The 27,720-nt window shown below is 38.8% G+C and overlaps 1 protein-coding gene and 1 long non-coding RNA gene across 36 annotated transcripts in view; one reads left to right on the top strand and one right to left on the bottom strand.

The window, feature by feature from the left end:
* The window catches only part of STXBP6 (syntaxin binding protein 6), a 266,713-nt gene that overhangs the window by 220,756 nt on the left and 18,237 nt on the right, over positions 1-27,720 (top strand). The window contains exon 6 of one of the 35 annotated variants that reach the window (XM_055556294.1): positions 26,080-26,224. The exons of 32 other annotated variants lie outside the window; for them this stretch is intronic. In XM_055556294.1, the coding sequence (XP_055412269.1) occupies positions 26,080-26,150 (71 nt within the window). In that variant the 3' untranslated portion in view covers positions 26,151-26,224. Of the gene's footprint in view, positions 1-9,092; positions 9,134-11,841; positions 12,000-26,079; positions 26,225-27,720 lie in introns of those variants that run through there. 2 more of the 35 variants (XM_055556290.1, XM_055556322.1) reach the window with 2 other exon arrangements.
* The window catches only part of LOC129634246 (uncharacterized), a 96,303-nt gene continuing 93,799 nt past the window's right edge, over positions 25,217-27,720 (bottom strand). Inside the window, exon 4 of the long non-coding RNA XR_008705488.1 lies at positions 25,217-25,849. This is a non-coding gene — a long non-coding RNA (uncharacterized LOC129634246). The remainder of the gene's footprint in view (positions 25,850-27,720) is intronic.

Below are 27,720 nucleotides of genomic sequence, written 5' to 3'. Positions count from 1 at the left end.
TATCTAGGCTGGTCATAACTTTCCTTCCAAGGAGTAAGCGTCTTTTAATTTCATGGCTGCAATCACCACCTGCAGTGATTTTGGAGCCCAAATAAATAAAGTCTGACACTGTTTCCACTGTTTCCCCATCTATTTCCCATGAAGTGATGGGACCAGATGCCATGATCTTCATTTTCTGAATGTTGAGCTTTAAGCCAGCTTTTTCACTCTCTACTTTAACTTTCATCAAGAGGCTTTTTAGTTCCTCTTCACTTCTGCCAGTTACGAGGTGACAAATGCATGCATTTTAAACTTAGTGGATGCCGCTGGTGGGAAAGCAACTACTTATGTTTCTGTTATTTAAATTCATGAAAAGTGAAGGTGTCAGTCACTCAGTCATGTCCCATTCTTTGCAATCCCATGGACTGTAGCCCACCAGGCTCCACTGTTCATGGAATTCTGCAGGCAAGAATACTGGAGAGGGTAGCCATTATCTTCTCTAAGGGATCTTCCCAACCCAGGTCTCCTGCACTGCAGGTGGATTCTTTACCATCTGAGCCACTAGGGAAACCCATATTGAAATTCATAGTCATGCCAAAAAGACAGTAGTAAGAAAGACTCAAGAGTATTTCTGAGTTTAGATACCTAAGCAGAAGTTGATTGTTCATACTTTGAGAAAATCCAAGTGTCATAATTATTCATAATACCATGCCCTGCAGAAAAGACCTTTCAAGTAGAATGAATACACCCCTCATTGAACGTGGTTGTGAACATTCTGGTCAGGATCAGCTTCATGTCCCTTATCTCCCAGAGAATTAAACAGGACAGAGTGTGGTGGGTAAAAATCAGGGGCATTACATGCTTCACATACAAGTATTGCACCAGACTTAATCTTGTGATTATTTATGCTATTATATATTATTTCTTCTATCAGTGTCTCCTATGGACCTTATTTTCACAGTTGGTTGATTTTATTGATCTTCTTTCCAGTTTCCATTATAAGAGGTTGAGACTTAAAGAGGAGAATAAAAGATGTTTTTCACAAGGTCAGAGTGGATTCACACATCTGATAAAAGGCAAAAGTTTGTCTTGATGGTTGGCTTCCAGGAATGTTAGGGTCTTTTGGACACAAAGTAAAGGAGAGGAAAAACACTTGTAATTTTGAGAAGGTCTTTGTGGTGTCAATATATAATCCTTGTCTATTTTTTGTAAGCTTTTGACTTTCAAACTTGAATAAGATACAATAGAGTATAATTGTTTAAAGGCTTACATCATTTAAAAGCAAATGTTACTGATTACACTCCAATACAAAATAAAAAGTTTAATTAGAAAAAGCAAATGTTTATCTTAAGAGTTACTGAGTAAAATGTATTTTTTTCTATCTGCAATGGGTTTACCATCTTGGTCATCACCTAATGATGCTCTATCAAATTATCACAAACTTAGTGACATTATAACAACACACGTTTATTGTCTTGTAGTTCTGGAGGTCAGAACTCTGGAATGAGTCATCAGGCTGTGTTCCTTCTATAGGTGCTAGGAAAGAGTTTGCTTCCTTGTCTTTTCCACCTTCTGGAGGCTGCGTGTATTCCAAGGTGTGGGCCTTTTCCTCCATCTTCAGAATCTCCAGTGTAGCATTTTCAAATCTCTCTCTGCTTTTTATGCTCCTGCCTCTCTTATCAAGACCCCTGTGGTTATATTGGTTGACCCAAGGAATTTGGATAATCTTTCCATCTGAAGATCCTTAAGCATAGGTGCAAAGTCCGTTTTACCATGTAAGGCATGGACGAAGGAGCCTGGAAGGCTGCAGAACATGGGGTCGCTGAGGGTCAGACATGACTGAGCAACTTCACTTTCACTTTTCACTTTCATGCATTGGAGAAGGAAATGGCAACCCACGCCAGTGTTCTTGCCTGGAGAATCCCAGGGACAGGGGAGCCTGGTGGGCTGCCGTCTGTGGGGTCGCACAGAGTTGGACATGAACAAATACATAGGTTCCACAAATTAGGACGTGGGCATCTTTGTGAAGCTGATGTTCTGCCTACTGTACTATTTTTCTAAGAGCTATAATATACACTATTGTATAATAATGTCCTACATTTAATCTTTTTCCTTTCATAATATATACTTTTAAATACTTTCTATACTTGTACTAAAGTATTATAATTTAAAATATTTAAATTTCAAAGCATGTAAGCTTTTTAGGAAGACCCAGTACTTAAGTGGCTGAAAGGGCTTATCTTGTAGCTCCTTACTTTACCAACTGGGATATTTGTACCTCGGCCCTTTCTCTTCACTTAAGAAATTGATTTTCCTTAATAATTACACAGGTTTTTTACAAGTTTCTAGGATGTCTTAGTATTTAAAGCTTTCAATGATGAAAATGTTGTAGACCATTTGGTTTTGTTAAAAATCATCCTTTTCCTTGATATTTCCCTTACTTCCATCTCAGAAAATGATCTTTTATGTCCTCCATGTAAATACCTTGGTGACATTCCTCTTGAGACTGACAATTCCTCTTCAGCTTTCACATAAAATATCAAGGTCAAGTGTATTTAACACATACTCATCAGATAAGTTCACATTAACTGGTTGGATTTCTCTCTTTAATTCAACGTTCATTTAGAAGTGATCTGACATGAGCCCCTGAAGTGCAATTAGCATATTAATTCAGCAGTTTTCTGCACTGGTTACGGTGTCTTTTTCCTTCAGCATAGTGTTGTTTCTTAAACTTTGTCTTCCCAGCATGGTATGTTACACACTGGAAAGGAAAAGACTGCACAGATCTGGGTTTGAATTTGTGATCTGTCATTTACTGTCCATGGATGAGTTACTTAAACTGTAAGCTTGACTTCCTGTTCTTAAACAGAATAATTATGCTTATTCCATAGGGTTGTTGTAAGATTTTTAAATAAGGTCATTTGTAAGCATTTAGCATGGTGAATAGGGAGTACTGTGAAATGTAGTGGTAGCTGTTATAACTATATTAATTCATTATAATGAATTCTTTCTTTAAATTCTACCTTCCTGCTGTTGTCCTGCCTTCCTTTCTATTCTATTAATATAGAATCTGAATTCCAGTCAGACACAGAGGAGGGAGTGGAGGTATGCGTAGCTTTCAGTATCCCTTACATCAGATATAGTAGACATGAAGTCATATGTATTCATATTTGCATTTTTCTTTTAGGAAAAAAACTTAGTTAATGATGATAACACTGATAGTCACCATATTGAGTTCCTACTATATGCCAGACAATATTTTTTAGTTCACGTTAATCCTAAAAAGTAATAATTTTTATCATTTACAGATAAAGAAGCAGAGTCTCTTAACATTACTTACCATGCCTTAAGCTATGTATATAATAAAGAGAAGCTGTTGCTATTGTTCATTCACTAAGTCATACCCAACTCTTTGCAACCCCATGGACTACAGCACGCCAGGCTTCCCTGTCCTCCACCATCTCCTGGAGTTGGCTCAAACTCATGTCCATTGAGTCGGTGATACCACCTAACCATCTTATCTCTGTTATGCCTTTCTCCTCTTGTTTTCAATCTTTCCCAGCATCAGGGTCTTTTCCAGTATTGATCGGCTCATCCCATCAGGTGGCCAAAGTATTGGAGCTTCAGCATCAGTGTCGGTCATTCCAATGAATATTCAGGGTTGATTTCCTCTGCTGCTGCTGCTGCTAAGTCACTTCAGTCGTGTCTGACTCTGTGTGACCCCATAGACAGCAGCCCACCAGGCTCCCCCATCCCTGGGATTCTCCAGGCAAGAACACTGGAGTGGGTTGCCATTTCCTTTTCCAATGCATGAAAGTGAAAAGTGAAAGTAAAGTTGCTCATTCGTGTCCGACCCTCAGCGACCCCATTGACCGCAGCCTTCCAGGCTCCTCCGCCCACGGGATTCTCCAGGCAGGAGTACTGGAGTAGGGTGCCATTGATTTCCTCTAGGAGTAATTTGATCTCCTTGCTGTCCAAGGGATTTTCAAGAGTCTTCTCCAGCACCACAGTTCAAAAGCATCAATTCTTCAGCACTCAACTTTCTTTATGGTGCAACTCTCACACCTATACATGACTCCTGGAAAAACCATAGCTTCAACTATATGGATCTTTGTTGGCAAAGTGATGTCTCTCCTTTTTAATATGCTGTCTAGGTTTGTCATAGCTTTTCTTCCAAGGAGCAAGCATCTTTTAATTTCATAGCTACAGTCACCATCTGCAGTGATTTTGGAGCCCAAGAAAATAAAATCTGTCACTGTTTCCATTGTTTACCCATCTAGTTGCCAGGAAATTATGGTACAAGATGCCATGATCTTAATTTTTTGAATGCTGAGTTTTAAGCCAGCTTTTTCACTCTCCTCTTTCACCTTTGTCAAGAGGCTCTTTAGATCCTCTTCACTTTCTGCTATTTGGGTGGTATCATATGCATACCTGAAGTTATTGATATTTCTCCCAGCAATCTTGATTCCAGCTTGTAATTCATCCAGCCCAGCATTTTGCATGATATACTCTGCATACAAGTTAAATAAGCAGGGTGACAATATACAGCCTTGACATACTCTTTTCCCATTTTTGAACCAGTCTGTTGTTCCATGTCCAGTTCTAACTGTTGCTTCCTGACCTGCATACAGATTTCTCAAGAGGCAGATCAGGTGGTCTGGTATTCCCATCTCTTTAAGAACTTTCCACAGTTTGTTGTGATCCACACAACAAAAGGCTTTAGCATAGTCAATGAAGCAGAAGTAGATATTTTTCTGGGTTTCTCTTGCTTTTTGTATGATCCAGTAGATGTTGGCAATTTGGTCTCTGGTCCCCTGCCTTTTCTAAATCTAGCTTGAACATCTAGAAGTTAACAGTTCATGTACTGTTGAAGCCTGGCTTGGAGAATTTTGAGCATTACTTTACTAGCAAACTCACAAAAGTGAGATAAGAGCAATTGTGCAGTAGTTTGAACATTCTTTGGCACTGCCTTTCTTTGGGATTGGAATGAAAACTGACCTTTGCCAGTCCTATGGCCACTGCTGAGCTTTCCAAATTTTCTGGCATATTGAGTGCAGCACTTTCACAGCATCATCTTCTAGCATTTGAAATAGCATAGCTGGAATTCCATCACCTCCACTAGCTTTGTTCATAGTGATGCTTCCTAAGGCCCACTTGACTTCACACTCCAGGATGTCTGGCTCTGGGCTAGTGAGCACAGCATTGTGGTTATCCAGGTCATTAAGACTTTTTTGTGCAGTTCTGTGTATTCTTGCCACCTCTTCTTAATTTCTTCTGCTTCTATTAGGTCCTTACCATTTCTATCCTTTTGTTGTACCCCTCTTGGCATGAAATTTTCCCTTGGTATCTCAGATTTTCTCTAAGGAAAGTTAAGATTTGTCTATTCCTAAAATCTATCTTTCCTTCTTCCCCATTATAGAAAAGTAGAGGATCTTTTCAACGCATGTTTTTGTGTAAAGGTTTTAAGTGGTCCTCCAACAAAATGAGATTCTATCCTCATTTTATCAGCTTAGTATAGTTCTTGACATTGGTCAATGTTGTATTTTCAGTATAGCATTTGAATTATGGGATTCATTTCTTTATCACTATTAATTTTCTAGCTAAATGTTCTACTAAGTTCACTCTTCTAATGCTGTCCTTTCTTTTGGTCTATTTTCATATCTATTTTCTTTTCCTCTAGGAATACTCTTTGAGATTATATTATACTTTAAAAGGAAAATGCAACTTTATTTGTTGAGTTATAAGATATGCATAAATTGCCAAGAATATGTGTGTTATATAAAGCATGGTACATTTATATACAACTCTTCTGTGTAATAAACATTTATAGGCCAGCAACGTGTATAGGTAACTAAGATAGAGTCCTAGGTAAGGCAGCCTTTGAAAATAGATTGTGTATGTATCTTCTTTGGGGATATAACAGACTTGGGAAAATGTGGTAAAGCTGTTTTCACTGTTGATTAGGAAAATTCCAAAATTAAGACTTCCTCTTTTGGACTATTATACTTCTCAGCTTCATCTCTTAAAAGCTGAATAAACATAAGCACAAATAGCTGGATTTATTTCTGATTAAGATTAGGTTAAAAAACTACATAAATTTAAAGTTCTAATACAGATAAAAATAAACAGGACCACTGATTTGCTATGCTTCTCAACTCTCAACTGTTTTTTCTTGTTGAGCAATATAAATTGAAATTCATCATTTGGGGCTATCTACTTTACCAACAAAGATCCGTCTAATCAAAGCTATGGTTTTTCCAGTAGTCATGTATGGATGTGAGAGTTGGACTGTGAAGAAAGTTGAGTGCCAAAGTATTGATGCTTCTGAACTGTGGTGTTGGAGAAGACTCTTCTTCTCCCTTGGACAGCAAGGAGATCCAACCTGTCAATCTTAAAGGAAATAAGTCCTTAATATTCATTAGCAGGACTGAAGCTGAAGCTGAAACTCCAGTACTTTGGCCACCTGATATGAAGAACCGACTCACTGGGAAATATTGAAGGCAGGAGGAAAAGGAGACAACAGAAGATGAGATGGTTGGATGGCATCACCGATGTGATGGACATGAATTTGAGTAGGCTCTTAGAGTTGGTGATGGACAGGGAAGCCTGGCATGCTGTAGTCCTTGGGGTCTCAAAGAGTCAGACATGACTGAGCAACTGAACTGAACTTTCAACCAACCAGGCCTAAGCAAATAAGAGAATCTATCAGTAAGATATAACCAGCTTTTTCTTTGTTTACCAGTGAGAACAAATGGAAAAATAAGTATTATCACTGCTGAACGCTGTAGTTTTTGGATTTTTATACTGCTAAAAATGAATATTTAAAAAATTGAATATTGGCACAGTTTAATGTGAATTCACATTTTGAGACTCCTTCAGCACCACTACCTGCAAAATAGAGGAAATTAAAAAGAAATAATCACTTTCAGAAAAAAAGCTAAGTATGCATAAACCAGAAACAGAGTCACAAAACAGTAGGAATGAAGCTGCTTGCCTGCTGGCCTACAGGTCTGGAAAGAGGTAGTTTGAATTCCATGTTGTAATAGCGACTAAAATTACCCCCATGGAAAGCAAAAAACCACAGCCACATTTGCTGTTTGGAATCAAAGCCTCTCTGCCCAAGCAAGGAATCTACAAACAAGCCATGATCCCCTGCCCTAGGAAGATGCTTATAAGATTCTACATTCCTGGGGAGGCAACAGAAAGCAAAAAGCCTCTCCCACCCATGACCTGGTGCCAGCTGCCCACTGGCTTAGCACTGGCTATAGTAGCACCCAGGACAGGAGCCTCAGATCACCACTTTAAGTCCTGGTTGTCTTAGGGGCCAATACTAGAAACAATAAAGCTACATGTAGGAGAGAAAGGACCACGGCAGTGAGGAGAAGGAAGAAGAAATTAACATTTCCCACTCGAGAAGAATGCACTAACCAACTTCTAAAAAAAATACATGAGAATTCCAAAAAAAAAAAAAATTGGGAGTTGAATTTACTCCAAATGAAACTAATTTGAAAATGACTTTAAAATAAGTATGCTTGTGATACTCAAAAAATAAAGGAATTAGAAAAAGGAACAAGATGTTACAAAGCAAAAACAAAGCTCAATGAAAAGATGAGGTAGTGGAGAGGAAAAAATTCTGGAAATGAAAAAAATACACCCATTTGTTAGAATAGATTCTAGATTATCTATAGTTAAAGACTTAATGACTTGGAAAATAATGAGAAATTCACCCATAATGCAGTTCAGAGAAATGAAGACTATAGAGGGGAAGGTGTTCATGGGAATTAGAGGAGGCTCTAACCATTCATCTCGTAGGATTTTCTACAAGGGTATCAGAAGAGGAGGGTATCAGAATGGTGGGAAAGCAGTATGCCAAAAGATAACGGCTAAAACTTTTCCAGCACTGAAGACTCATATTGAGAATAACACCAAGTGCCACACTTGAAAATTAAATGCAGCTATATCGGGACAAAAACATCATGGAGTAAACGCTGAAGACAAACGGGACATCTTCAAAGATACTAAAACAAAAGTTTCCTACGGCGGAAGGACAACTGATGGCTGTTACTGGCACCAAGAGGTGCAACAAGTCAATAAATTAATTTCCAGGAATTAATTCTAGAATTCCATACCCAGCTAGACTATAATTTAGAAGTGAGAGGGGAAAAAAGATATTTTCAGACAGGAAAAGATTATTTACTTCCTCCTCCAAACTTGCTGAAAGAGCTACTAAATGATGTACTTCAACATAAAGCCAAGGGAACCCAATGGGAAGGAATAGGATGTGAAAAAGAGTAGTGATCATGAATACAGTAAAAACACATCACCAAACTTAATTGTCTAATGATGATTTTTAAATTATTTTGGATGTTTGGGCTTCCCTGATAGCTCAGTTGGTAAAGAATCTGCCTGCAATACAGGAGAAACCAGTTTGATTCCTAGGTCAGGAAGATCTGCTGGAGAAGGAATAGGCTACCCACTCCAGTATTCTTGGGCTTCCCTTGTGGCCCAGCTGGTAAAGAATCCACCTGCAGTGTGGGATACCTGGGTTTGATCCCTGAGTTGGGAAGATTCCCTGGAGAAGGGAAAGGCTACCCACTCCAGTATTCTGGCCTGGAGAATTCCATGGACTGTATGGTCCATGGGGTCGCAAAGAGTCGGACACGACTGTGCAACTTTCACACTTTCTTTTTAAAAACTGGAGCTAAAATTCTAGACATAATTAATAAGGTATATATGCTGTATGTTCAGTGGCTAGTTAATCCATGCTGAAGTCTGTTCTGAGAATGATAGAATTGCTGAATTACTTTGCTAGGAAAAAAAGTCATAGTTGCATCTGTTAAATGATAGAATAAGAAAAGAGATTTTCCTTTCTTCATTTGAATATTATCCAAAATCAGCTAGGAGAATGTAGGATGCAGACTGTCTCAGATGAGATGAGTAGCAGCCTCTAATTATAAACCCCTATATTTGGGGAAGGGCTGACAAACACAGGAAAGGTCAAGGCAGACCCCCAGAGAGAGCTGTCATAGCTGTGGTTTCAGACAAGGCACAAAGCCAGGAGAATGAAATGGTCCAATGTGTATGCTAACAATCCCTTTTTGAACAATGAGCAGATGCCAAGAAAGCTCTGGGAGTTTGATGGACTCAGCTTGGCATAGTGCCTGGACAAGCCAGAAAGAAGGACTGAACAGAATCACAGTCAAAGCCATATTTTCAGGAATCAGTCTGTCGATGGAGGAGGAAGGAAACAATTCTATGCAACCCTGTGGTACAGATCTCATTTGGGAAAATAAAGACTCAAGAGGCCTCTATCACATACACAACCCTGCATGTGTATGAGAACAGCTCCCACCTGCTAGTCTGGAACATGGTCCTCTTCGGTAACATGGACCTCCTGCAAATAGTTGTTCAGAAAGTGACCATCTTATTTTAAAACAGTCATCCCCACAGAGCTAGCATAAGCAGCTTCATCACTAACTAGGTTAGTCCTTGGACAATTCATAACCTCCCTAAGACACGGTTTTAGTGTTAAAATAGGGTAATAGTTCTTCCCATATAGCACTGTGAGAATTAAATAATATATGTATTATTATTGTATTATATATTAATACATAATATAATTATGTAATTAATAATAATATATGTATTATTAATGTATTATGTATTGATACATATATTAATACATAATATATGTATTACGCCTAACACTAGGCATGCCATCCAACATATGGTTAAAAGTCAGTAAATATTTGCTGATCCACAGAGAGGTCCAAGAATCTCTCTATGAGGTAGAATTCCCAGGGCTAACCATTGACTTGCCTTCCTTTCCCTCTTGCTCTCTGAAGAGTAGTGATTAAGATCACAGATTCAGGGAAAGGGCTGAATGCCTGAGTTTGACTCCTACTTGATTCATCTACTAGCCTTTTGATCTTGGCCAAATGATTTATCTGGCCCTCAGTTTTCTGTAAAATGGGAATAATAATAGTAGTGTTGTTGTGAGGATTGAGTTAATTCTTATAGGGCATTTTGTATAGTGTCTGGGACAGAGTAGTTTGTTACACATTAACTGTTAGTAGTATTTTTCAAGAATTATCAATTATACCATAGATATGGTTACCATACTTAGGTTTTTAGGAATAGTCACTTCCTTAATAGGATTCTTCAAACATTAGAATTCACTGAATTTTGGGGGTGGGGGCAGGATATAATTCCCTATTGCTAGATCATGTATTCCAAATTTTGGTTTATTTAGATCATAACCAAAATTCTGTTTTGCCTATGGTTAGTTATTTTTTGAAGGTAGATCAAACGCCTCGAGTTGAATAAGTTGGTTGTGTGCTGGTACCACCCAGTTGACTAACTTATTAGTTATGACCCTAGAGTAGAGATCTGCAAACTACAGGCCTCAGGCTGGATCCAGGGCTGTTTTTGTGAATAAAGTTTTATTGAAATACAACCACACCCCTTAATGTACATATTTGCTTTTGACTTTCACACTACAACAGAGTTTGAGTACTTAAGCCAGAACAGTATGGTTTTCAAAGCCTAAAATATTTAGTATCTGGCTCTTTACAGAAAAAGTTTGCAGACTTCTGCCCTAGAGTAGTAGTTTTCAGTAAATTTTTAGCAAGTCAAAAGCAGCATTTGGGGATGCATTTGATCATAGGCTTTAGTGTACTTTGAAAATATAAAGAGTAATGTAATTAGAAGAAAGTTGGTAGTGATATGGCCTCAGTCCATCAAAATGGTTTTGGTGATTACATAAAAGCTGTCAACCCTCAAAAAGATGGTAGAGCATCCCACTTCTTTCTCTTAGCAAGAGAAACATCAGATTTGGGACCTGAGAGCTTGCTACTGATCTTTTTGTTACGGGATGCTGTCAAGGCCAGTATGTCTAAAATTAGAGGACAGAACAGAAGGAGGGCAGAAAGGAACAGACAATGCAACTTTCACTCATAATCACAGAACTCAAGTCCCTGTGGGGTTGCTTGCCTGGGTTCCCAGTTGAGGAGGGAGTTCACTGATGGATTTAGATGATCTGGGCTGTCTTTTTCTTTCCTTTGTATTTTGTTTCATTTTCTTCACACTGATTGAATTTTTAATCTCCGCTTATCGAAAACATCACTATTTAAATCTGTTGGGAGTGTTTATAGGGGTAGGAAGTCAGAACTAAATAAGGGAGAGCATTGTGTGTATGTGTGTGTTAGTAACTTTAATTTCTAAAAATCTATGGTACGAGTGTGTCTTCCCTGCATCTTCACTTTTTTAAAAAATGAACAGAAATAAAGATAAAAGCTTATCATGGATAGAGGTTTAGTCAGCCAAATTCAGCGTTTAATGAGTTAAGGTCAACCAGGAGTTTTGCACTAGGTGACTTAGAAGCACTGTACTTCCAGCAGCATTCAATACTCTTCTCAAGTCTTCCCAGGGATGGTGTGTGATATCAGCTGCTGAGAGAGAGGCATGGAGATTATAGACAATTCTAGCATAAAGCGCACACTGACCCTCCCCTGAGTAAGGAAGCTCCTGGTCACCATTTGTCAGAGAGTGATGGCAAAAGAGGGAGATGTCAGCTTTGGACATTATGATTCTCCTTCCAGGCCCGCTGGGGCTCCTTGGGTGGATGTGCCTCCTGGGTGGTAAGGAGGCGTCTGGATGCAACCAGTCACCGATCTTGCAGACATCCTGTCCATTTCCATGGCTACACACCACAACAAATATGTCTGTTGCTCATTTAAAAGCCAGCAAATCTCTCAGTTGGAAAACTGATTCCAGATCCTCGATCAGAATTGAACAAGAAGGAAAAGATTCTTTTGGTTGCCAACCTCCAAGAATTCCTTAGCTGTGGTTCTTCCTTTCTAGTTCCTATTTCCAGTCACCCTCATCTCACCATCCCCTCGCTGGCACTTATGCTTCCTGGAGATGACCTTGTCTTTCTGGCACACCTCACTCAGGTGGGAAAGTCCAAGATAAAGAGGCACATCAGGTCAGTGGACTAGCCTAGACCTCTTTGAGCAATAACTAGTATTGTGTTATGTTTCCTTCTCACCTGTTGCCTTTCTATTCAATTTTGCCAACACATTCTGCTCTAGCCCTCCCGGAAATGAGCCCAAACCCCTGTGTGGCAGATCTCTGGGTGCCTGTGCTGGCAGGTGGTCTACTTGGATTCAGCAAAGGTTGCTACTGCTACTGCTGCTGCTAAGTCGCTTCAGTCGTGTCCGACTCTGTGCAACCCCATAGATGGCAGCCAACCAGGCTCCCCCGTCCCTGGGATTCTCCAGGCAAGAGTACTGGGGTGGGGTGCCATTGCCTTCTCCTCAGCAAAGGTTGGGGACTGACAATTCCAACCTGCTCACCCCGTTTCTCCTGCCCACCACTCCCAAAGCCGCAGAACATTTTGCTGCCTTTTTCTTGCTTTGGACTAAAATGTGTGTGTTAAAGAACTTAACATGTGATTGTGCCAATTTGAGGGTACAGTTGTTGTTCAGTCATTCAGTTGTGTCCAACTCTTTGTGACCCCGTGGACTGCAGCACACCAGGCTTCCTTGTCCTTCACTGTCTCCCGGAGTTTGCTCAGATTCATGTCCATTGAGTGGGTGATGCTATCTAACCATCTCATCCTTTGCTGCCCTCTTCTCCTCCTGCCCTCAATCTTGCCCAGCATAAGCGTTTTTTCCAATGAGTCAGCTATTCCCATCAGGTGGCCAAAGTATTGGCGCTTCAGTTTCAGCATCAGTCCTTCTAATGAATATTCAGGGTTGATTTCCTTTAGGATTGACTGGATTAATCTCCTTGCTGTCCAAGGGACTCTCAAGACTCTTCTCCAGCACACAATTCAAAAGCATAAATTCTTTGGCACTCAGCCTTCTTGATGGTCCAGTTCTCACGTGACTGCTACTACTGCTAAGTCACTTCAGTCATGTCCAACTCTGTGTGACCCCATAGACGTCAGCCCACGAGGCTCCCCCGTCCCTGGGATTCTCCAGGCAAGAACACTGGAGTGGGTTGCCATTTCCTTCTCACATGACTAGAGGGTACAGTTAGTTGGCAATAAATTATCAGATAACTAATGATGGATCTGCTTCTATTTCTGAACTTAAGCTAAGAAAGATAGTAGTCTAGCTTCTTAACAAATGTATGCATTTAAATATTTCCATGGAAATAACTGCCTGCATAGTTCTCAGACTCCTTTTCATCTTTAAGGATGCAAAATTTTCCTGTGTTCTACAGAGCCTAGGAATTTGTCCTATTTTCTTCCATCTTCCCTGCTGTTTCAACTCTTTGTTTTAGATCATTTGTGTCAAGTTACATTTATTCAAAATGAGCAAAGCATTCAATTACCTAAAAAAAAAAAAAAAGAATAGAAAAAAAATTGCAATGCCAAAGATTCCCTGTAACTTCTAATAATTATGTCTGTATCGACTAACATGAATTAAAATATTCATGTTCTTGATGTCTTCTAGTTCACAAAAGGCAATGATTACTGCATTTTGTCAAACTAATGCCAATATGATGATATGTTAAAACATTCTGCTTGCAGCTGCAAGTTAGTAAGCCATATAAGGGAAAACTTTAATTATAGCTTCATCCTGCAGTAAAAGTTCTTAATTAGACTCATGTAAGATTTTACTTGAAGCTAAATTTTTTTCTGAAGATTTAAAGAATCAAGAAGAAGATATCTTTTCTATTCATCTTCCTTTTTCATTTGTTGACCTTGATCCATACACACTTCCACCCAGTTTCTCCCTATAGACAGAACTAACGTAAGGAAATTCTAGTCTTTGGATTGATAGATACCCTCTTGACTGGTTGTTGATTTTCACTTCAGAGTTATGAGTTTTCAAATGCTATTTGTCTTTAGTATTTTGACCAGGTCTTGAATGCAGAATAAATATTTTACACTCACAAAGTCTCTTTTTGTACTGAATCGAGTGGTACCATTTTGTATATTGCCAATAATCATAGTAAAGATTATTCATAATTTGCATATGATTTCAAACATACATTCAAGGTGTCATCACTAAAAGGTGAGCAAGGGTAATTGTCCCTGGCTTGCTTGAGTGGCAGTGAAGACTGGAGTGACAGCTAGCACCCCACTTCTCTCTGCTGCTGTTTCCAGTCCTCCTAATGGTCACGGTGACTGCAATATATGGTCTCACTTGTACAGTACAATATTTCTTACCTCGCTGCCATTTTTTCTTTAAGGTTACCCATGGATACATTTTTTATAAGAGAGCAAGTAGAAAATGGTATTTGAATCTACACTGCATAAGAGAAAAGTACATTTTAAATGATGTTACTAAGAATAGCTACAGCTACAGATTCAAGGCAGAAATGAGACTTTAATAATACTTTTATTAGTATTAATCTATAAAGTCCTTTTCTATATTTTAAACCATAAAATTAGGTTGCTTAGTTGCTTCAGTCGTGTCCAACTCTTTGCAACCCCATGGACTGTAGCCTGCCTGGCTCCTCTGTCCATAGGATTCACTGCCAAGAATACTGGAGTGGGTTGCCATTTCCTCCTCCAGGGGATCTTCCCAAACCAGGGATTGAACCTGCATCTCTTGCATCTCCTGCATTGACAGGAGGGTTCTTTACCACTAGCGCTACCTGGGAAGCTCTACTTCCTGTTCTTACAGTATAGAAGTAAAAAAGAACTTTCTAAAATAAAATTCAGTGTTTTTTTAATTAGATCATATTATAGGCTGCATGTTTGTTCAGATGTTAAAACTCCAACCTGCAGTGAGAAGGTATGAAGAGGTGGGGCCATTGGGAGATATTAGGTCATGAGAGTGAAGCCCTCATGAGATAAGTGCCCTCCTTAGAAGGGATTGTGCCTTCTCTCTGCACTGAGGACAGCAAGAAGATGGCCATCTACAATCCAAGGAGAGAACCCTTAATTTAGTTAAATAAAACATTTTAAAGGAGGTTCTTCTAAACCTGGCTACTCTCCTCAAAATGTGTTAAAAATGTGAGTAGCATTCCTTTTATTGGTCCAAACAACACTCGGTTATGCTGCGATAACAAACATACGATAAAATCGCAGTGGCTTCATTAATAAGACATTATTTCCCACTCTTGCAGTTCTGTGAATTTAACTCAGCTTGAGGGCAGCTTCTAAGTGATTAAAGATCCAGTGTGCTTGCATCTTGTTGATCCATTGTCTCAAGAAGTGCCTTTCAGAATCAAATTCCATGAGGGAAAAGAGAGCCTCTAAGCTACCTGGACCTCTCTCAACCTCAGCCCAGTAGAGGCACTCATTGCTTCTGCTTACCACCTACTGGCCCTGTTGCCAGTCTAACTGTAAGAAAGGCCAGAAAATAAATACTTTCTCTGTATCCAGGAAGAAGGAAAATGAAACACAATTTTGTCAACACCTATCATTATTTCTACCAAACCCTTTGTGTATATCATGAAGAAGCTCTTTGTGAGGTTCATAATGTCCAGTCAGGTGGCTTGAACTGATGTTATATATTAAGTTACCAACCCAAAGGTTCAGCTTTTTCCCTTTAGAGACCCATGATACATTGTCTGTAAACAAGTCATCTTTAGCAAGCCATTCTCCATTACCATGGGTGCTCCTTCTGTGTCTCTTGAAACTCGGCTTTTTCATTTCCATCTTTACCATAATAGCTCAGGTCCTTGTCATCTTTTCCTGAAATATTTGCAATAGTCTCATCACTGGTCCTCTTACTTCCTTTCATTATTATCACCCCAACCAGATCATCATTATTTTTCAGCACTGTGTGGTCTCTCTGCCTTGGAAATGTCAAGGAGCATTAGCCTCTGCATTATTCATATGATATGTAACAGTCATATACCTTAAAAGTATATAGATTATTCATTCCTCAAGATATAAAGACCCTTCACCCAACAAAGTTTGCAAGTTGGGTTATAATGATACTGGGAAAACCCAGTGAGTGCAATACAAAATATTTTTAAATTGATAGAAATTTTTATCTTTTAGATGTGATTCTGTTAACAGTTTAACCTGTTTGTTGGCAAGGGATGAAATATACGAAAAGTTTATTCTTCTAAATTGAGTTTTCAAGGCCTAATCCTTTTTAAAAGTGTGGTATTTAAACAGGAGGTGTGAAAAACATGCCTTCCTTCATATTCTAAATAGAGTAAACACAGGAAGAAGCGAAATCTGTTTTGGTTTTCACTCACTTTGTGTGTCATCTTTTCCCCACCAGGACCATAACACAATTTTGGAAATAGTGCTGTTTCTTTTGAAAGTAACATTTTCCATATCAATCAAATATCCTGAGCTTGTATTTCATACATTATTGTATCTTTGACAGAATGAAAAGAAATCCCAAACCATTTAGAAAAGTGCTGTAAAACTAGAATTTTATTTCAGTATGTCCAGGAGTTGATCCTTTCTGTGTGCTGCTTAGAATAGCACAATCCATACCAACGAAAATAAGGATTGGGGCATAAGTAATAACCTCATCACAGCTTTGTAAAACCGAAAACATTTTCAGTTCACTATCCATTCAACAAGCATCTCTTGGACACCTAATAAATGATAGACATCATACCCGGAAATGCTAAAAAAAAAAAGGGGGGGGGCTTCCCTTGTGATAAATAATAGGTACAAATAAGTAGACTAACAGTTTGGGTGCATTATAATAAATACTTCATCATAGAAATGCTAAAGGTGCTATGGGAAGCATAGACAGAATGGGATCAGAACTGAATTCCAGGAGGAAAAATTGTGGCTTAGGTTACCAAGATGATAAAAAAAGGAAAACAGCATGTGAATGTCATGTTCATATCCTAAGTATTAGTGCACATCATGGGGCTGGGACAAATGAAATCTTCTCTTGGTACTTTTAAGATTTGGTACATATATACAATAGAATATTACTAATGGAATATTAGAAAGAATGAAATAATGCCATTTGCAGCAACATGGATGGATCCAGATTGCCACACTGAGTAAAGTAAGTCATACAAAGAAGCACAAATATCATAGGATATCGTTTATATATGGAATAAAAAATATGGTACAAAATGAACATATTTACAAAACAAATAGAGTCACAGAGGCAGAAAACAATCTATGGTTACCAGGGAGAGACAAGGAGGAGGGATAAATTGGGAGATTGAGACTGACATATACACACTACTGTATATAAAATAGATAACTACTAAGGACCTACTGTATAGCACAGGGAACTCTTCTCAATACTCTGTAATGACTGGTATGGAAAAAGAATCTTAAAAAAGGTGGATATATGTATATAAATGACTGATTCACTTTGCTATACAGCAGAAAGTTAACATAACATTGTAAGTCAACTGTACTCCAATAAAAATTTTTTAAAGTAAAACTAGGATTAAAGAGTAAATTAAAAAAGGAAGAAATGATTTCACCTCACAAGGTGTACCCATAAGAAACTTTGGAAACTCCTCTGATAGCAAAAAACAGTAATATTAAGAGTCACCCAGACTTGATTTTGAATCAAGATTCTGGCAGTATAATCTTAGGTGAATTTCTGTGTTTCAACAGTTTCAAGAGGGGGATAAGAGTATCTATCTTAAAAGGTAGCCACTAAGGTTTATAGAGTAATGGGTATAAAACATTTAGCACAAATCTGGCACGTAGCAGGCACTTAGGAAGTCTTGGTCCCTAATAAGAGTACAAATAGAAATGGGTTGCATTGGTAACTTTCCTAATGGGTATATCCAGGTCTTGCAGTTGGTTGAGCTTTCTTTCAGTTTGTGTCTTGTTAATATGGATTGAAAATATTTGTGTTTAAAATGATACAGTGTATATTAACTCCTCTATGAAATTGGGAGTAATTTGATTCAGCCGATGATAATTGCAGTGGATTTTAATGACCAGTTGGCAGCAGTTTTCAGAGCCTTCTTCTTAGGAAGTAAAATGTGTCACAGGAATTCAATAGTAATCAAACAAGATACATTAAGACTCTAGAATAACTGAATAGTCATGAAACCCATTGGAATTTTTATCGGTTTCAAAATTAAGTATGATACCAGAGAGATGGTACAACTGTCAGCCTGGACAAAAATTGTACTTGACATATGTCAGCATATGTCATATGCCCACTCACTGCCATGTTTCCAATTTGTCTGTGAAGTGGGATTCTGGTTTTGCATTCACTATATTAAAGCAAGAAATTAAATGACTCTCAAGTTCATAAGGGTGCCAGTACAGGGCAGAGTCAGAAAGAGAAGCTGAAGTTCAGTGAACTGTCTGCTGAATTCTGTTGCCCTCTATGACCATGTCCGAAGCATAATAGACCCAAACTTTGAAATTTTCAGATGCCAGTAACATAAAAGGAAATAGGTCAAGGCCGCAGGCTGACTCGATTCTCTTATCTCCTAAAGAATAGGATTTAACTACAGCAATAATGACCTAATTCAGTACTAAAGTAACCCCTGTGACGGTAATAGAAGATTTTTGTTATGTTCAGCATATTTCACCTGAAATTTAGCAGCAAGGTTATCTTTGTCTGTGGAAGTTCATCTGTCTTATTTCTCCTGCTCAAGATAAGAGGTTTCCCATGGTGCATTGTTTGATTCTCGTCACACTGTCAGCTTAAGGACTGACTGTCAGATGGAAGAGCTTTTAGTAATTGGAAGTTTTCTTCACAGTCCTTCAGTCCTTTGGACTGCATAAATTGGCCATATAAGATACCCCTGGTGGTATCTTAGCCTTGATATGTTCTTTCTCCTTGGTGAGGTTTCTCTATATTTTCCACCCTTTGTATCCTTATTTCATATTTGTAAAATGTGTTTATTTGCATATGGTAGTACCAGCCATACAATGCATGGGATGTATAGGTCTGCAACTCTCCTTGTCACCAAATATGCAAAGAGGAGAAAGTCAAGAAATGTACGACATGTGCAGTCTAACTGGCTAAACAGACACTTAAACTGATCCTTATAATGTGTTAAATATAGTAACAGAAACATGAATAAAATGCCAGGAAAGCTGGGAAGAGGGAGCACAATCATTAATTCTATGAAATCCAGTTTATTCTTCTGTGGCTTATGCCTTTAGTGCCATATCTAAGAAACCATTGCCTAATCTAAGGTGAGGAAGGTTTGTGCCTGGGCTTTCTCTGTGTTTCACAGTTTAGCTCTTGTGTTGACGTCTTTGATCCATTTTGAGTTAAATTTGTATATGGCGTGAGGTAAGGTCCGGCATCATTCTTTTGCATGTAGATATCCAGTTGCCCCAGTACATCTAATTGAAGACTGTCCTTCCCCCACTGAATTACCTTGGTACTAGTGTAGTGCCTTTTTGATGTGCTGTCCTGGCTTAGATTCCACTGTGCCAAATTCACTTCAGTTTTTCTCCTGGCTCTCAGGCTATTTCTTCTCTGTGTGCTTTATAGGCACTTTTATCTTCACCTTACTCTAAATATTAAAATTGTTAAAGGTATGATTTGGGGACCCCTTCCCTTCTCTCTCTAGTGTTGCTTTCTAAGTAAGTTTACCCATTCCCATTCTCTTTCTATGCTCCTGACTCAAAAAGTTTATCTCCATCTCAGACTCCTCTGCAGAGCTTCACATAGGAGTATCTTTTTGCTTACTGACTTCCCTTGAATATTTCAAAGACAACTTAAGCGTAACATTATCTGAAATGAAATACTTGATTCTCATATCTGCTCACCCTCCAAGGGAATTTGCCTTTCCAATAGCTTTTTCTGTGTTGTAACTTGTACAACTATATACCCACTTGCTGAAGTCAGAAACCTGGGGTTCACTCCCTGTTACTCCTTTTCCGTCACTTCTCATGTGCAGTCCCTCAGTATATGTCTTAGATTTGTCCATGGCTCTCATCTCCACTGACATCATTCTAGGTCAGGCCACCGTTCTCTCTTACTTGAGTCACTGCAGTACATTCTGTTTTTTCTCTTGCTTCTGTTCCCAGGCTATAGCTAGAGCTAGAATTTTTAAAACGTTCTTAGTCCAGGTTATTCCCGTTTTAAATCCTTCAGTGGCTACTAGTTGCACTTAATAACCGTCTCATTATAGGATCAATAAGCCCCTACATAATCCATTCCTGCTTCTCTCCCTAGGTTCATCCCAAACCATGTTCCCCCTTTTATAGCCACACCAATCTTTTGGTTCATGGCTCACATATGTCTCCTTCCCCCTTTCAGTCTTTGCACATGGACTTGTCCTGGATTATCACATCACAGCTTAAACATTAGCCCTTCTAACAGGTCTTCCTCACCGATTCTAAGTCAGTAGCCCTTCTCTTGAATTCATGATCACAGCACATTGTTTATTAACTGCCTGGAAATTTTTAAAGAGTGTGTGTGTGTGTACATAATATATACACACCTACACATATACTGTTTTAAGCTGTACATAATTTGCCTCTTGTTTAGATGAACTCCTCACCTGACATGGTGTGTGTTGGGAGAGCTTGTCTGTTTTACCTAGCACTGTGTTCCCAGCCTGCTACTGTGCCTGTGGCAAATAAAAGATGATTAAAACATTTTTCAATAAATAAAGTGGCAGGGAAATTTGGAAAAGATGGGGTGACATCTGATGAGTGTACATTACCAGGCGGTCAAAGAAAGAAAGGGCATCACGGTTTGAGTAATGACCAGAGTGTACAAAGGCTCAGAGGCAAGAGAGAGATGGTATATTTAACATATTGATTATATTCTTTAAAGACTGGTGGAATTTTGTGCATGGCAAGAAAATACTTTTATTTTCACTTTGTTTCATGCTTAATTTAGTAAATATTCCTACTAAACAAAGCTTGGAAAATCAGATTTTCTTAAGCTTTTACACATTGTTTATCAGAATTTAACGGGTCTGATTATTTTGAATACTTTAGATACTTCAAACAGATAAGACCTATGCACAAATAACAATATTTAAAAAAATATTTTACTTAAGCCAGTTATGAACCAGCAACACCACGAGTTTAATATGTGTCTTCATTAGATCTCTCAAATGTAACGGAAGTGCTTATTTTCCTGTTTCCTGAGTCTAGAAGACTTGGGTTACCAAACAGTTGGTTTTTGGAGGGGGCACATCCTGATTTCTTTTCTCAAAGTGATTCACGCTTAATCCCTGGAGATCTTACCAGGCCCCCTTTTTATAACTGAACTTGACGTTTCACATCAGAAGCACTGTAAAGTCCATCTAGTCAGTGACGGGTTTTCTCCCAGATCCATATGTCCTTTGCTTGGCCAGCATTACATAATCCTCCACCAAGTCATTATTATACATTTATCTGCTGTATGAGCATTAATAGAAACATACAGATGCCTCATTACTATCTTATTATAATTTATCAAGTTATCCAGCGCTCTCTGCCCCTAGCCTGTGTGATCTATTCTGAACAGATAGCCAGATTTCCAAAGAGGTGAATGCATTGACCATTGACACCCATCAGTCCTCTCTGGAACAGTTTCTAATTCTTTTGGCTGACTCATAGTTCCCTATATTTACCTACTGCTACTGGCACAGATAAAGACAGATTATATTTTTATATATAAATACATAGAAGAAGTAAAATATACAAGTATTATAATAATCCTTACCTAATAAAATCAATAAAATAATATCCAATTATATTCATTTTTCAGATTTCAACTTCACTTTTGTACATTTACTATTAACTCAGCATTAACCAGTTATGGCTTTCACAAAGTTATATAAAAGTATTGTAATTATTGTCCTCTTATAACTTTTATTGCTATTGATATTCTAACATCACAATTGATATCACAACTTGTCTGGTAGGACCTGCTTTAAACTGGCTTCTCCTTTCTTGTTGCACTAACCCTACCATCACTGAAGGTATCCTTGTTGTCTGGCAATAAGATATTTCAGATCTGTCTGTGTTTTCCTTGCCCCAAGGCATGGAATCCACTACTTTCCAAAGGACTTTGCTTTCTTCTAGCAGAAAAGAGCTCTAGCCACCAAAATCTAAATACTCAGCTTGCATTAAGTATCAGTGTTGGGGGAAAAAAAAAGTGCTACTGCTGATGTTTGGACACCCTTAGGGACAGAGCTGGACAGTGTTCCTTTGTTATTCACATCGATTTTTTCCAAAATTTTTATTATGTACTCTACCTGTAGTAAGAGACTGATGAAATTTTAATGATTTTTCTAAAATTTGTGAAGAAAAATTAGGCAGTCAATAGAGACTGGAGTCTGTTGGGGATGGCAGATAAGTCGTGTGGCAATAGATAAGGAAGAAACACTTTGGTTGATTGTGTTGTATTATGAGTGTGCCAACAAAGGACTGAGATATGAAAGGAGTGTAACCAGGTTAGTGGTATGGAAAGAAGAGCATGCTGTGTTAGAGAGCTGAGAGACCAGTGGCAGGAAAACCACCCAGGCCCCTGGGCTGGTCTAGTATGAACTGATGGGGACTAGAAATAGAGTAGAGAGCTGGGGGAAGAGCCCTTGCTGAGATAAGTGCTCTGGATGGCATAGAAACTTCAATGCAGAGTATTATGGAGAGTTAGAGTTAAAGGTGAACTGAGTGTAGGATGCTAGAAGGGCTATTAACAGTGAATTCAGGAGGAGGAGAATGTCAGATGGAGAGTGAAGAGGGGAAGAATGGACTAATTAGCCACTAATATTAAGCTAAGTTTTGAAAAGCAGACAAGTACAGATTGTGTCTGGCCCATGTTTATTCTACAATAAATCTGCTGAATGAAACAGATATTTCTAATACTGCAATGTATGTTAATTTCATACTGTACTACCAGTACCATAAGTATATATTTTATTTAATTCTCAAGGCAGGCTCTATGAAAAAGAGGTATACTGTTTTTATTTTTATTTTTTTAATTAAATTAAAGTTTTATTTTTTTAATTTTATTTTTACACTTTACAAAATTGTATTAGTTTTGCCAAATATCAAAATGAATCCGCCACAGGTATACATGTGTTCCCTATCCTGAACCCTCCTCCCTCCTCCCTCCCCATCCCATCCCTCTAGCTCATAGAGATTAAATAATGACCTGAGGTCACAGTGCTAGTACATGGCAGAGACAGACTCAAACCCAGACCTCTCTGACTTTATAGCTCTAACCAAAAAGGGAATGAAACCTATAGGGAGAATCAAAATGATGGTAGAGGGAAGGGTAGAGATCAAGAAACAGTGTTATAGAAGCCCAGGGAAAGAGCAGTTTTTCAGTCAGCCCATTTGTGGTCCTGTGGCCAAGTGGAGGAAACAAAATAGGCAATCGACTTGATAAGTCACTGGTGAATTTAAGAGATGGTGTTAGGAGAGTCAGTGTGAGGGGAAGGCCACTTGACTAAAAATGCAAAGTATATTGCGAGTTGGACTATAAAGAAAGCTGAGAGCTGAAGAATTGATGCTTTTGAACTGTGGTGTTGGGAAGACTCTTGAGAGTCCCTTGGACTGCAAGGAGATCCAACCAGTCCATCCTAAAGGAGATTAGTCCTGGAGAGGTCACAGTGGGAGTAGACTCTTCCTTCAGCCATGTTCATGGTGAGTGAGGGTAGAGAAGGAAAGATGAGCTGAAATCGAAAGCTCAGTGGAAAGACTCTTTACTGCCAAATGACCGGTTTCCTTCTTTAGTAATGGCTAAAGTTGAGTGTCAACTATGTGCCCAATACTGTTCTAACTGTCCCACCTGTACAACCTCATTTATTCTTCACAACCATCTTTTGAGGTAGGTGCTAGACCAGCCCCCGTGGCAAGTGAGGAAAGAGAAGGTGAGGTATTTATTCAGGCCACACAGCTAGCAAGCACCAGACTGCCCATGTTGAGCAGAATTTGTTTTGGCCAGCAACATTGTAGAGGGTTTTCAAACTGTATCTATCAGTTCAGTTCAGTCACTCAGTCATGTCTGATTCTTTGTGACCCCATGAACCGCAGCACGCCAGGTCCCACTGTCCATCACCAGCTCCTGGAGTTCACCCAGACCCATGTTCATCGAGTCGGTGAAGCCATCCAACCATCTCATCCCCTGTCGTCCCCTTCTCCTCCTGCCCTCAATCTTTCCCAGCATCAGGGTCTTTTCAAATGAGTCAGCTCTTCGCATCAGGTGGCCAAAGTATTGGAGTTTCAGTCCTTCGATGAACATCAGTCCTTCCAATGAACACCCAGGACTAATCTCCTTTAGGATGGACTGGTTGGATCTCCTTGCAGTCCAAGGGACTCTCAAGAGTCTTCCCAACACCACAGTTCAAAAGCATCAATTCTTCGGTGCTCAGCTTTCTTTATAGTCCAACTCTCACATTCATTCATGACCACTGGAAAAACCATAGCCTTGACTAGATGGACCTTTGTTGACAAAGTAATGTCTCTGCTTTTTAATATGCTGTCTAGGTTGGTCATAACTTTCCTTCCAAGGAGCAAGCGTCTTTTAATTTCATGGCTGCAATCACCATCTGCAGTGATTTTGGAACCCAGAAAAATAAAGTCAGCCACTCTTTCCACTGTTTCCCCATCTATTTCCCATGAAGTGATGGGACCGGATGCCATGATCTTCGTTTTCTGAATGTTGAGCTTGAAGCCAACTGTTTCATTCTCTTCTTTCACTTTCATCAAGAGGCTCTTTAGTTCTTCTTCACTTTCTGCCATAATGGTGGTGTCATCTGCATATCTGAGGTTATTGATATTTCTCCCGGCAATCTTGATTCCAGCTTGTGCTTCCTCCAGCCCAGTGTTTCTCATGATGTACTCTGTATATAAGTTAAATAAGCAGGGTGACAATATACAGTCTTGAGGTACTCCTTTTCTTATTTTGAACCAGTCTGTTGTTTCATGTCCAGTTCTAACTGTTGCTTCCTGACCTGCATATAAGTTTCTCATGAGGCAGGTCAGGTGGTCTGGTATTCCCATCTCTTTCAGAATTTTCCATAGTTTGTTGTGATCCACACAGTCAAAGGCTTTGGCATAGTCAATAAAACAGAAATGGATTTTTTTTTTTGAACTCTCTTGCTTTTTCCATGATCCAGCAGATGTTGGCAATTTGATCTCTGGTTCCTCTGCCTTTTCTAAAACCAGCTTGAACATCTGGAAGTTCATGGTCCACGTATTGCTGAAGCCTGGCTTGGAGAATTTTGAGCATTACTTTACTAGCGTGTAAGATGAGTACAATTGTGCGGTAGTTTGAGCATTCTTTGGCATTGCCTTTCTTTGGGATTGGAATGAAAACTGACCTTTTCTAGTCCTGTATCAGGACCTGAAATTGTGGTTTTTAAAGTAAAAGGTACTCACTTCCAATTGTAATAAAAGCTGAGAGCTGTGGATCATACTTGGTTTATTGCCATACATACCAAAGACAGAGAACAAAATCAGTTTTACCAAATTTAGAGCCATTTTAGGTGGTTAACTTCAGAATAAGAGTTCCCTCTTTGAAGGTGCATTTCACCCACCCTTCTGAGAAGAAGAGAGAACCAAAAGCAATGTCCTTGATATCATTCTTATGATGCCCTGTAACTCTTGGAAGAACATGTTCTTAAGGACCAAGTTTAAACAAATGCTGAAGGACTGGTGAATTTCTTTACATATCCTGAGTTTTAAGTGTTTAAAGGACATGAATAAAATCCTTAATGTTTAACTCTTGCTGTTGAAAATATTGGGACAGTGAATTGAAAGGAGGGTATGAACTCATATCTTTTATAGGACAGGGAGGGACCATTGGGCTTTCTCCTGAGTCATTTAGTGCATGCCTGTGACCTGGGAACAAGCTGAGGTTCCACAAAACTACTTTAACATTGCCAGCGGAAGAGAATTGCTGATAGAATGGTCCATTCTTCTCCCCTTGGTAGTGCCAGCAGTAGAGAACTCCAAGGTCTCCTTCAAGTAGACTTTTGAGTTTATGGGTTTACAAAGTATTCCTGAGTGCTGAGTCCATTTTTCTTTGTCATCCAGCTGCAGGAAACAAACAAGTTTCATGGTCCCTGAAATTAGCCACCAACTTAAGACAAAAGATAATTCTGGAACTGCCACTCAGCATGCTATATCTGTTCTGCTGCCTCTATAAACCAAGCCTTTTCAATGTAATTATATGACTTGTACAACTATTGCTAAATTGATGAAGACAGCCTGGATTTATTTATTTTTTCCTCCTTTAACTTAGGAATCTGTATACTTTGTTGCAGCATTTCCCAAAACATATTCTGTAGAAATCCACCCTACTAAACCAAACAATGCAAAAGGAACCTGTAAGTAAATATGCTGGGGAATTCTGCTAGCAGATCTTTCCTGCTGCCACCACTACCTCCTTTTGATTAACAATTTACATTAGCATATTAAAAGTTTTCCAAAGTTCTGCAATAAAGGAACCAGATCAGCATTTCATAAAGTCACTCACTGCACACTGTGTTTTCAGAGCTTTGAGGTCAACCCTCAGCTTCTATGTATTCAACTTTTTTAGAGTCCATATACGAGTGAGATCATGTAGGTTTTTTCCTTTCTGTGTCTTGTTCCCACAGGCAGAGAGGTGGGGGAACGTGGAAGGTGTTGGTCCAAAGGTACAAAGTTGAAGTTATGTAGGACGAATAAGTCTAGAGATCTGATGCATAATATGAGGCCTTAGATGAATACTGGAAGTTTGCTGGAAGAGTGATTTCAGGTGTTCTCACCGCAACAAAAATAAAAAAGGAAAAAACGGTACCTATGTGAGGAGATGTCTGTATTAATTAACTTCACTGCAGTTATCATTTCACTGTGTGTATGTATGTCAAATCATCACCTTGTATACCTTAAATATGTACAACAGTACATATTGTACATATATTTATATGTACAATATATACAGTTTTTATTTTTAAAAATGATTTTTACAAATGAGCTTTGAGGTCAAGATCTAGGTGATCTTGAGCAAGCTATCTGCCCTTCCTTAGCACTTAATTGTAAAGTAGGGTAAAAATATAGTTCTTGTACATGTACACAGTACCTAACCATTCAGTGAATTGTAGCGGTTTCTGCAGCTGGCTGATGTTCACACTGCCTCAGTGTCCAGCATGAGTTAACAACTGTTCCTTTTGGTAAGTTGCTATAATGGATCATAACCTGGATTTATAATAAGATTTATCTGATAAGTCACTAATACCACACAAGTATGAATGAAATTGAACAGTTTGGAAGAATCTCCCATCTCAGAGGGGGATCCTAGAGGCTGTTCAACATTGAGATGCAGCTACGCGATTAATTCTGATTAGTCAGTGTACTGTAGAAAGAATTTGGGAACTTGGTAATTTACCCGAGCTCTCAGGTAATTAATGGAGCCTGTGAATTAAGAACCAACTAGGTAGGACTTTGCATTTAATCACTCTGCAGATGTTAATATCATCATTATTTAAATTGCTGTTCATTTATAAAATGTTTAATACAAGTCACAGTCAGCCAAACCTCCTTGGAAATACCACTGAATTATGGAAATTGAGGTTCCTACGCATCTCAGGAAGCAGAATGGTATGTACATGGTTCAGAACAACTTTAGCACTGAGAAGGAACCCTGCCATCCGGGAACCAAGCTTCCATTTGACTTTTCTTGTCTTTTGTTTATATGGTAAAAGATAGAGTTCTCGTGGTAGAGATACTGAGCAATGAAGATTGGAAGTAAAAACTGCAAAGAAAAAGCATCCGATGAATCCTATAGATTGGTATCTAAAAAAAATTAATTTGAATGTCACTAATACTGGACCAGACTTAAGTGAACCTTAAAAATATTTTGGTTAAAAAAAATTAATACTGTAGACAAGAATAGACTAGAAGGACTGTTTACTCAAGGAATAAAT

This window comes from Bubalus kerabau, chromosome 19 (assembly GCF_029407905.1).
Source record: "Bubalus kerabau isolate K-KA32 ecotype Philippines breed swamp buffalo chromosome 19, PCC_UOA_SB_1v2, whole genome shotgun sequence".
Lineage (NCBI taxonomy): Eukaryota > Metazoa > Chordata > Mammalia > Artiodactyla > Bovidae > Bubalus > Bubalus kerabau.
The sequence above is the reverse complement of the archived record's forward strand: the minus strand, read 5'-3'. Positions and strand labels throughout refer to the sequence as shown.